This window comes from Helicoverpa armigera, chromosome 17, assembly GCF_030705265.1.
Source record: "Helicoverpa armigera isolate CAAS_96S chromosome 17, ASM3070526v1, whole genome shotgun sequence".
In the NCBI taxonomy this organism is placed as follows: domain Eukaryota; kingdom Metazoa; phylum Arthropoda; class Insecta; order Lepidoptera; family Noctuidae; genus Helicoverpa; species Helicoverpa armigera.
Genome location: NC_087136.1, coordinates 9,955,169 through 9,966,819, shown reverse-complemented (window position 1 = coordinate 9,966,819; position 11,651 = coordinate 9,955,169). Strand labels below are relative to the sequence as shown.

Sequence of the window (11,651 nt, the reverse complement as noted above, 5' to 3'; positions counted from 1 at the left end):
GCGCAAAAAACACAAGTTCGCTTTCTCTTCGAAGGTAGTGTAACTTTTACTGACCAAAACCCGCGTATTTCTTGAGCTCAAAACCTAATGACAAGATTTTTAATAAGCCCGGAATTCAGTTAAATGTTTCTAAACGAAATGCAACTGTCAAATAGGCAAACAGACAGCTCTTTGACGGGAATAATCCGACCAAATAGCGAAGTCGGTCTTTGACAGCCAAGTTTCGGCTTTCAAATAAAATCACGTAGAAACTAGCGCCACCGAAATTCCAAAATATTGTATTAAACTTTGCAGGACTATACCATGACGCAAATGCGAGGTGATCGTGTAAAAATTTCAAGAGAAAGCTATAAATTATTGAATTGATAGTTCTTATCGTGTAGGGAATAATTGTCGACGTCGAACCGTGTACACGTGCCGATGTCATTATCATTTGTTTATTGTAAAGTGACCAAGTGGGTGATACATTAACAATAACATAATTGATTGTGTGTGAAAAATTACGTTTCTTTCCCGTTTCGATAAGGATGCATTTACGGAGTTTATTTATTGTATTTTTGCTATCATTTGCTTGTGGACAAGATAGACAGGTGGGTTTTGTATTACTTTTTTTTTTTAAGCCAAACAAAGCTATGGCTCAATGCTGTTGTCATGACACCCCTTTTTTCTTATCTCTTTGTGTTTAGAAGGCGAAGGTCGATTGTATTGGGTCATCATTAGATTCTCTAAAACATTTTTTAATCGTCAGTTTTTACGTTTTGTTAAGTTAGTTAGTCATTCTTTAATTTCCTAACCCACTTTGCAAAATGATTGCCAACAAACTAGGTATTCGACTGTTAAGCAATCATTATATTTATAACTTCCTCATAAACGCCCCTAAGATGAACCACTGACCAAATTTATAGTTTACGTTTAAAACTACTTTCTGTTCATGCAAGGTTTTTTCAAAAAAGGTTTTACTTTTTTTTTGTAGTTATCCTTGTCCTGGTTCACTAGAGTATGTAAATTAATATCCTCCCACCGAAACAAACATTTAATTAATTAAATGTTACGCTACTAAGTATTATCTTAATGTATGTAACCTAAATTCCTAGAATATTATTATTTGTTTGCTTCTATTATGCATCTAATGACTAAGAATTTTCATGAAAATCCTTCTTGTTACTTAATATTAAAAGGTAATTGATAGTAAAATCTCATATATTTCATCAAGACTTTATAAATAGTTATACAAGTTAGCAAACAAAACATTCAAAAACCTCAAAAATTATATCCAAAATATAAAAAAAATTTAAAGTTTGCAATAAAAGTATTTTTGGTACTGCAGAGAATGTCACATAAAATTATTTATTAATTTACAGATAATATCAAGCTTAAACCCTGGCTGCGAGAACTGTGACGTCACCCTCGTGTACATCAAAGCTGTCGGCAGCCATGACACCGTCCACCAGCTATGGGACTTCTCCCGAGGCATGCCCACCATCATATACCTTATCACAAAGCTCAACTCCACGGTAGAAGTCACGTGGGACGGCAAGGAGCCTAGCCAGTTTAAGATTCCTGATAGACCAGTTTACAGCTTTGCTGCTACTATTGATAAGGTAATTTTTAACAATATAATATTATTTTTTGCTCAATGACAGGTATATCATATAAAGGTAAATAAAACCAAAAATATTGATTGACAGACCATGTACCTACAGCAATCTTCCTCATATCCTGAAGGTAATAAAACACATAACCTAAGGAGGTATTTACCTCCTAATATTAGAACGACTGGAACCTGTGTAAATCAAGCTAAGGGGAAACCTGTATGATTGCTCAGTTACTCATATAATTTCATTTAAAATAAAAAAGTGATAGTTATGTGATAGATGACCCACAGAAAACCCACCATTTTACTCTGATGTATTTAATTGGTTATTGGAATTTGAAGTACATTACTCAGTGGCCATCTGTTCTGAATTACGTCATTTGTGCAGCTGATACCGAAAGGCCCACATTTTACATCTCACTTAGTAATAGATATTATAAAATAAATAAATAAATTCGAAAGTTCTATGTGCGATGGTATGTTTGTTACTCTTTCACTTCTTATGCGTTTGCCAGAGGTAGTTACCTCGAACGCGTGTGGAAGCACTAGGAGCAGCTAGAATATCACGTAGGCTCTTTTTATCCATGTGCAGGAAGAAGTTGCCTCGGATGAAACCGCAGGCGGAAGCTAGCTAATTAATAAGCTAAATAATCCATGCAAATATAGCAGCGAATACGCCAGTGTATCTAACAAATCCATTTGGCTATTGATTGGCCTACATAATCCATATTTAGCGTATCATTATCATAATATCATCCCTGTTTGCACTGAAATTCTAGCTTATTGATACCAAATACAAACATGACGTAAGTATTTAGTAAACGGACCCGCATCGCCCCGACAATAACATTCGTTTATTTACAAATAATTGACGGCATTTCGGATGTTGTATTATAATACCTAATTGAATTAATTCAATCATTTCTTCCCCCTCTTTAAGTGATCCTTAATTCTCAACTTCCTTTTGTGATCGAACAATAGAGTGAATATGCTTTTATTTGCTTCCCAGATAACGTCAGATAAAGTTCTCGCCAAACTTTTTGTCGTCAGGAAACTTAGCACAAATCGTTGCGTAGTAAAACATCCGAATCGACAACTTCCTCACTTTTAAGAAGTCGGTTAAAAACAATATGGAGTGTTGCGAGAATTTTATTGAAAATGATAAGCTGGGAATTTCATACGTCACATTTTTTCCCAGCAGAAAAATAGGAAGTGATTAATAGTGGGCGTATTTGGGGATATCCATTTGTATTTACACAATGATATTTACTTTCAAAATGCTTAATTAAAAGGAATAATTTATCGGGGTAACTGATTTGAAGAGGTCAGATAAGTAATCGCTCCCAGTAAAATACTGGTACACTCAGCTGCATCTGGTTAGACTGGAAGCCAACCCAAACATAATAATGGCGTCCACGGCTGATTTCGACCACGGCGGCTGTTCTTATTTTAAGGAGATCAGCCAGCTGTGCAGGACATATTATAGTGCACGAGCATTTGCGCAGACACAGGTGCACTCCCTATTCCTTCATTCTCACAACACGAGACCTCGAGCGCAGCAGCCGCGCTTGCGACCACTAGACCAACGAGGCAGTCAACCCAAACATAGCGTACTTAGGAAAAGAAAAAGATGATGAGGATCAAATGAATTTCCTTATAGCATCCTGAAGGCTGTTGCGGCTTTTAAAAAAAAGTAGTAATAAAATTGTACCCAGTTTCGAAATTAACGTTTTGACGTCCTAGTGGGCACCACAAAGCTTTGCAGAATTAGTCACATCCTATTCCTGCACCATCATAATTAACTAATACCTAACATTTGCTAGTTCAATAAAATGATAAGTTCATGCATTTGGTTTAACAGCCGATATGTGAGTCATAGGTTGTGTCCCCATTCCATATTAGCACAAACTTAGATAGCAATATGTCCCGTGACTATGCTTACACATGCAATTTACGACTTCATTTTAAGACGGATAAGGTTAAAAATTATTTAATAGCAATTTATCCCGTGACTGTGCTAACAGTTGCGATTTACAACTCTATTACAATAGGAATAGGGATTAAAATTATTTAAATGAACGTTCAAACCAGAGTACTTCATTTAATGCAATATGTTGATAGTGATAGTAATCAAATTACTAGGTAGGTATTTTGTAATGCTTTTGGTCCTTTTTGGAAATCCAGGTTATGCATACTGTGTTTCTCATGTGCTGACTCATGGTCCAGAAATTATGACCCTAGATTATACAATTACAACAGCAGTTTTCCACACGCCTCGAACAAAAGGAATTTATGTGTCATATTTACTTAGCCATTACAGTGTCAAGTAAACCGAGACATTAGTTAATATCATGAGAAAAATAAAACCAAATATTGAACGCTCTTACTTTACAATATGTACTCTTACTATTGGCCGGATGTAAATATGTAAACAGATTCTTATTAGCTCAGTTGTTTAAAACCAGCGTAAAGCAACGTTTGCCAAATACTCAGGAAATTACGTATGCGGCAACAACATAAGATGCACTCGACTCATTGTTTGTGTAGAATGTGCTAGCTGATGTAATAGGGGTTAAAGTATGAAATTGCCGATTTGTACTGAAAACCTAAATTGTATTTTTTTTTAATTTTTAACAAACTTATTTAATCAAAATAGTTGCCATTATTATCTATACATTGCGGTCATCTAATAAGAAGGTCATTTATGCCTTTACGATAGAACTCTGAGGATCTAGACTGCACAAACAGTGTGAAAGAATTTTGTTCTGCCTCCTGGGAAGAAACTTCTTGTGACGTAGATAATTGTCCAAATCACAAAAAAAAATGGTCGTCCGTTAGAGCAAGGTCTGGCGAATATGGAGGAAGACGAATAGTTTCCAACTGCAGTTCCTGAAGAGTTAAAACGGTTTATTTTGCTGTATGAGGCCTCGCGTTGTCATGGAGCAATAGCGGTGAAGGTCGATTCATGAGTCGTGGCTGTTTTACTGCTAATTTTTTCAACATTATTCGGTGTTCGGCTGGGTATCTGGGTAGTTTGACTAGGATCGGCGTTCACCGTCTCTCTTAATTTCTCGTTAATCACCTGTCAGGCGGTCTTTCTCATGGCTCGTTCTTCAAGTCGAAGTTTCCACCACGAAAGCGTTTAATCCAAAATCGCACGGCGCGTTCTTTAGCAGACACCTCTTCAAATGCAGCATTGATATTGCGGGCTGTTTCTGCCGTTCAATCCCGCGTCGGAACTCATATTCAAAAATTACTCAAATTTTCGCAGTATCCATCTTTCTTGTTTAAGTTGAATAACAAAAACAATTGAACATCGATAATCAAATGTTTCACATTTTTTAAAAGAAAAACATCACAGAAACCACGTGAAAAAAGTTCCATTCGAAAACCTCAAACCATGAAGACTCTATGGCAATTCAAAAACCTACTAGAATAAAACGGCAATTTCATACTTTAACCCCTAATATTAAATTTCGGAGTTCATCAAAAGCATATAAACATATTTTTAGGTGTATTTATGCATTATTACCGCGAATAGTAAAATGAAGCTTTATTTTTTTTTTTTTCAAAATTACAACATCCGACCATTGATCCTGTACCTATAAATTATTCTTAAAAAATCATCATCACAAAACCAAAGGATTTATAGCACAACATATAATTAATGTTTGGGAACAAATATAATGACCACCATAAAATGCTTTGATACCCTTAGTTTTGTAACCAGAAATATCTACTGAACACCAGAAAAATAAAGTCTAAAAATGTAATAGTACCAGCTATTTTAGTCACGACTTCACTTTAAATTGTATTCGACCACCAAATTTAGTAAATGATCACCAACTCTTGACGACCAAATTAATGTATTATTTTTGCCTAAATAAGTCACTGTGATTGCCATAAAATGTCGGCTTATTACCAAATAAAGTATTATGATGCCACATTAAGTTATGTGTCCGGCTTGCAATGCATGCGTGAGTGTCAGTGTGACGAGTGACAGGGGAAAATGGAAGAAAATTACATATTGCGCCGACCCCAAGTATAATTGGAAACAGGGCAGGAGAAAGAAGAAGAAGAATGTGTTTCTCAATACACTCCCTCGAAAACACACTCTTATCGCACTGTTTAGAGGCATGCAATAGACAATTTTCCACCCTAGTGCAGGAAAAGGGTCCCCATAATGTTATTACATTTATTGTATCAGGCCGAACTTATTTTTTGGAGTCAGTTTACTTAAACAGGATAGCAAGATGTAAAAACTTTGATTATTATTTTATATTAAAACGCTGGTATAATTTTGATGATCATTTACTACTTTTGGTGATCATTTACTACTTTTGGGATAACAATGATTTATTTGGACTCATTTTGCTTAAATAGGATAGCAGAATTTAAAAACTTTGGTTATAATCTTACTTTAAAATGGTGGTTTAATTTTGGTGATCATTTACTATTTTTGGCTTACGCATGATTTATTTTGGATTAATTTCACTTAAATAGGATAGCAAAGTGTTAAAATTTTGGTTGTAGTTTTACATTAAAATGCGAGTTTCATTTTGGTGATCATTTACTATTTTTGTCTGCTATTTGTTACTATATCTGGTGATCAGTTAAACATAAGCCTTAATGTTTTAACCCTATTTTCCTCTTTCAGCTGCAAGAATACAATGACATAAACAGTACCGGGCAAATAGACAACAAGTGCCCACAGAGGCCAGTTCCTCTTCGTGACGTGGTGTGGAAGCGAGGAGACACCGTCCTCACTGGTGACGAGGTCATGGTGCACATGCGAGGATACTTCCCCGACACCCGGCAGAAGGGCACTGTTGACATGAAGGTAGGTGTAGCTCAGTCCCCCTCCGTGACGTGGTGTGGAAGCGAGGAGACACCGTCCTCACTGGTGACGAGGTCATGGTGCACATGCGAGGATACTTCCCCGACACCCGGCAGAAGGGCACTGTTGACATGAAGGTAGGTGTAGCTCAGTCCCCCTCCGTGACGTGGTGTGGAAGCGAGGAGACACCGTCCTCACTGGTGACGAGGTCATGGTACACATGCGAGGATACTTCGACGACACCCGGCTGAAGAGCACTGTTGACATGAAGGCAAGTGTAGAATAGTACTAAGTTACAAATGTCCCTTTCTGTGACGTAGTGTAGTAGACACCGTCCTCACTGGGGATGACAAAATTGTGGGTTTTTAGTTTTCTCAAAGCAGACAGTAGTCTGGAAGTTCACAATTGATTCACAAGCGAATCGGAAGCGCGGAAAGCGCGTAAATGTCTGCCTTGCGCCTGATCTTTGTAAGGTCGTGCCGGATGTCCGTCCCATCGGGCTATGAGAGTGAAGGAAGAGAGTGCACCCGTATCTGCTTCATTGCTTGAACACTAATATATCCTGCAGCTGATCTCCTTAAACGACAAGGCGGCTCCTTGGCCGTCAATCGCCCAAAACGCAACTATTAATCATTATTACTTTTCTCACTCAACAGCTAGACCTGCTCCCCTACAAAGACTATGCAGTGGAACTTCCCCATCTCATTCACACAGCGAACTCGACCCTCATAGACGTCAGTCTGGTGAACCTCACGACTTCCCGCGACTATAACGCGTCACGGTTCGCGATACATCTGACCCTGGTCAGCACTGACGCCTGGAGCGATGCTATGAAGTATACCATGAGGAAGAGTCTTGATGATGAGCATACTCCTGGGGTTTTTGAGGTGAGTTTTGACTGAGATTTTTGGATAAAACCAAAGTTAACCAGTTAACATTGAATATAAAATCTTAAGCAGATAAATTAGCCAGCCTATAAATAGGTACAGATCTCATAAAACTTTATGTCGTTCCGCACAAGTCCGCGCATATGTATACATATGCGCGGCAATTCCGGTCATACCTCTCCCATAGAATTGGTTTCTGTGCAGCGAATCACGCAATGGTCCTCTACGAAAAACCGTTTAGCGAGAACTTTTATACATCTTTCTTTCTTACCACGTTCGGTTACATAAAATTAATTGTAATTTACCTTCTGTTTTTAAATAAGTACCTAAAATAGAATGTTCAAGGATCAAAAAATTTTAATTTTAAACATGTGTATAATAAATAAATGCCTCTATTCTATTCTCAGATCTTCGAGATCAAAACGCCGCGGTCCGTGTCATCGGACGACGGCGGCTACGTGCAGTTCCGGCCGGTCAGCTACACGGAGCCCGAGCGCAGCGTCTCGTCCTCTACCAACGCTTATATCAGTAATTTTACTAGGTAAGTTATATTTGCAGGTTTTATAGGTAATGTGGCCAGTAAGAAATAATAGTTGCAGAGAGAAATGTTGTGTTGAATACGGTCAACAAGCAACCAAAAACTATTAACACAAATGAAATAAGATAACTGAATATTAAAGTCTCTCATGTATATACATGAGAGACTGACTCAACTGTCGCTACAGAACAAACTTACCGGAACACCTGCGTAGAGCTATTGCCCAAAATGAATCAAATAGATTCAGATTCACCAATTTCTATCAACAAAGTTTTGTTTTTAAGTGTTTTTGTTTGAAGCGCTTATCTCAAGAAGTAGTTTTCCGATTTAAAAAACTTTTAGCGTATTAATCAACTACACGCTGCATTTTATTTCACCCAATCCAATAAAAATTGCAATATAATATTATTTTTAACATATATATTTCTGTTTTCAGCACACATCTCCCCAAATCGAGCACACTGCGTATATTCTACCGCGACTTCAACCGCGACAATCTACTAGTACAGGACACGTTCATATCGTTCGGCCTGCCCGGGGACGGGAATTATAAGCAACATAACTATACTTCTTGGTGAGTACTTATAATTATTGTGATTTAAACGGCATCGAAAGGTGAAGGTTGTGGCGTATAAGGAAGTTCAGGAGTTGGCGCTAGATACGTGTGAATGGAAGGAGCTGCACCGACAAGGGTTGGGCTCCTAAATTAATGATGAAACGGCATCGCATTTTTCATGTATATTATATTCATGTATATTACTCGTACAATGGCAGTATGAATATTACTTTCATAAAACTTTTAACAGGTTACGATATTTTTTATTTGGCAAGTTTAAATCAATCTTTAATTATAATGTCGATGCAATAAAATCTTTTAAAATTCTTTGATCAATTAATGTTTCGGTAATATCAAGACATCCTTTAGGTGTGACATGTGTCACTAGAGCGCAGAAAATAACTTACGAAAGTATCTTACTAAAATACACTTTTCTCCTACAGGTCATTCTCAATAGGCTACGGCGTTCCCCCAGTAGAAAAATTCTCTCTCTTCGTGATCATCATTATATCGATCGGCCTAGGCGTTCCAGTACTGCTAGCTCTATCAGGCATCACCTATGTCCTGGCACGGAGGTGTAAGCAGAGAAACCCCCCCACCAGGTTCACGGATGACGAGTAAAGGTAGAAAAATGTACTGTAGTTTTGGAATGATTGGTTTTCATACATATCTGCATGGTATGCAGAAATATTTATGTCAAAAAAGATCATTATTGTTACATATTGAATTTTGATATCAATTACCTGTGGGTTTTAATAACCGTCTTGATATGTAGTTTTGTTTGGCTCGTATTTTGGGAGGTTGAGTGCCGATAAATATAAAAATGTGAACTTTATGACACACAATATAGATATAGAAAAGCAGAAATTATAATCGGCTCTTAAGCCAATGCATGGCATATTAATGGTGCACAAATAAAATAATATTAAAATGTGATTAGAATGAATATTGAATTTAACTAATAGTATTAGAATTGAATTGAATGAATCATAGTATAATTCTGTGCACTATTATAAGAAGTTGACGAAAAAATATCAAACACTTATTAAATGACGCAAAACTTTGCTTAGCACTTAAGTAGTTATAATTATTATATTTTTGTATAAATCGTAGATGAAAATCTATCTTTTAAATGAAATCTTATATGGCCGAGACTTAGTCCAATTGACGTCGTAATTTAAGTTAATAACGACTCATTTATAAAATAGTTTATTTTATATTCACTATTTTTTCAGACGTTCTCTTAAATTATTTCTACAATAAAAATATGTTTATAGACTTTTTTTGTTGACTGTGTTTTTTACACTGACTGTGTTTTGACATTACATTTTTTTTTTATTGAATCAATCGTAGACAGATTAATTTTGTAAATTACAAGTCATATAATGTAGTTTTAATATATCCATTTCAAGTGCCTATCAAATAAATACTTTCTTTTATATATAACAGTTTGAGAATAAGCGCTTTCAAATTAGCGGATTATTACTATTAAACAGAGCAATTCACAACAACCGGTTCGAGCGATAACACCTGAATACCTATTTTTTTACCCTCCGTACTTGTATCCCCAAATAAAATTAGGATAAGGGCAAGAGGATGATGATGATGATGACCTGTTCAAGCCGAACGTATACTCGGTGCTAAATCCGCTAGTGTGAAAGTGCTCTCATACATCAGTGCATAAGTTAAGGTGGCTCAGAGCTAAGAGCTAATTGAGATCTTTCTTTTTATATTTAAGTTCTTTCGTTATTCATTTCATCAGAAAATTCTCATTTCATTTCTAAAACTTACCTATGCCTTAGAAAATATACTTTTGTAAATAAGTAATCAGATATTGTATAAAATTTAATAGTGCTATGTTGAATTAAAGATAAAAATTATAATATTGTTCCAAAAAATAACGATAATGTGATGTTACAGTATTTTGAAACCTGTTGAAAAACGTGAAAATAATTATATCCCATTAGTTTTAAGATTTCTTATTCTGGCTGTTTTTTTATTATTAGTTTTTCTTTTTGTAACGATACATTTTTTTAAATTTGGTTTTTCGACTTCTATTGCAATTCATATTTCTTGTAACTTCAAGGTTTGTTAATCTCAGAAAAGTAATTATTTAAACACAGTTATAGCATGATTAGATAATGTAAAAACTACCATGGATCTTTGGTAACTTACTCAAGTTATAAATAAATTGATTGAATCGAGTGACTTCAACATTGATTGTAAATGACGACATTTATTTTTCTAAACGAATTTTGTACGTTTTTGTAAATTATTTTGTAGGCTTAATCGTTAGCTTTGTATTTTCTGATGTGATATTAATTTTGATTATGTCTACTTGTTTTGTAAATAGGTTTACGTGTTACGAAATAAATGCACTAGTATTGTAACAATCCTTTTTTTTTCACTTCATTCGATGCTTTTGTCTCCGAGCCTCTATAAATAAATATCCCTTCTTAAATTCTTTCGCTGTTGAGAGGCTAGACTATCCCCGAATAACATAGACTATCCATATTATTTTTTCCGGTTACGGGAAGAATGTATGAACTAAATACGCAATACCGGTCAATTAACCTCCGATAGCCTGCAGCACGAGCCACTACGCAGTGAACTATCCCACTCATAAATCTACCACATTCCTTATGATAACCACCCTATTCTAAATCAAAGCAAATACAACCTTATCTTAAGGGAATAAAGTTGATATTACCACCCTGTTCACCAACAAAGCCAGTACAACCTTATGTGTATCGAAATAAGGTTGATATTACATTGATATGTTCGAAGAATGTAGACTGACATAATTAGTACTGATTGTGTCGGCGTACTTCAGGGAAGATAGCGGGTGTCGTTATGATATTTGATTTATTTTGTGTAGTGATAATTAATGATGCAATAGGAATGCGAATTTCTGTGGGATCCTGTAATCTTTATACTTGAAGAAGCTGGATGAAACTTGTTACTCTATCGGTGAGTTGCACCATCAATTTCAAAAAAACTATCAGTCTGTTGATTTGCTTACTGATAGGAATTTGAAACTACTTGTATGGGGCAGTAAGCAATACAAATATTGCATATTTGTATATGCAATATTACCTAAATGATGCATATCACCGTTAAATTCTCTTGGCGTAAATTTTACTTATGCTAAAATAGAGAATGATTTTCATGAGGTCAAATAAAATACTAATAAAAACTTAAAAATAATTTATTTAGGAAATTAAAAATTAAAACAGTTA

General features: G+C 35.7%; 1 protein-coding gene across 1 annotated transcript; it reads left to right on the top strand.

Annotated features, from left to right (window-relative positions):
- The first annotated feature begins 276 nt into the window (after positions 1 to 276).
- LOC110378873 (glycosylated lysosomal membrane protein A) lies at positions 277 to 10,805 on the top strand. Its single transcript, XM_064038863.1, has 7 exons — positions 277 to 590; positions 1,362 to 1,601; positions 6,252 to 6,434; positions 7,088 to 7,318; positions 7,726 to 7,859; positions 8,293 to 8,430; positions 8,856 to 10,805. Exons 1-7 carry the CDS (start codon positions 528 to 530, stop codon positions 9,031 to 9,033), a joined length of 1,167 nt encoding a protein of 388 aa, XP_063894933.1. The 5' UTR covers positions 277 to 527; the 3' UTR covers positions 9,034 to 10,805.
- The last annotated feature ends 846 nt before the right edge of the window (positions 10,806 to 11,651 follow it).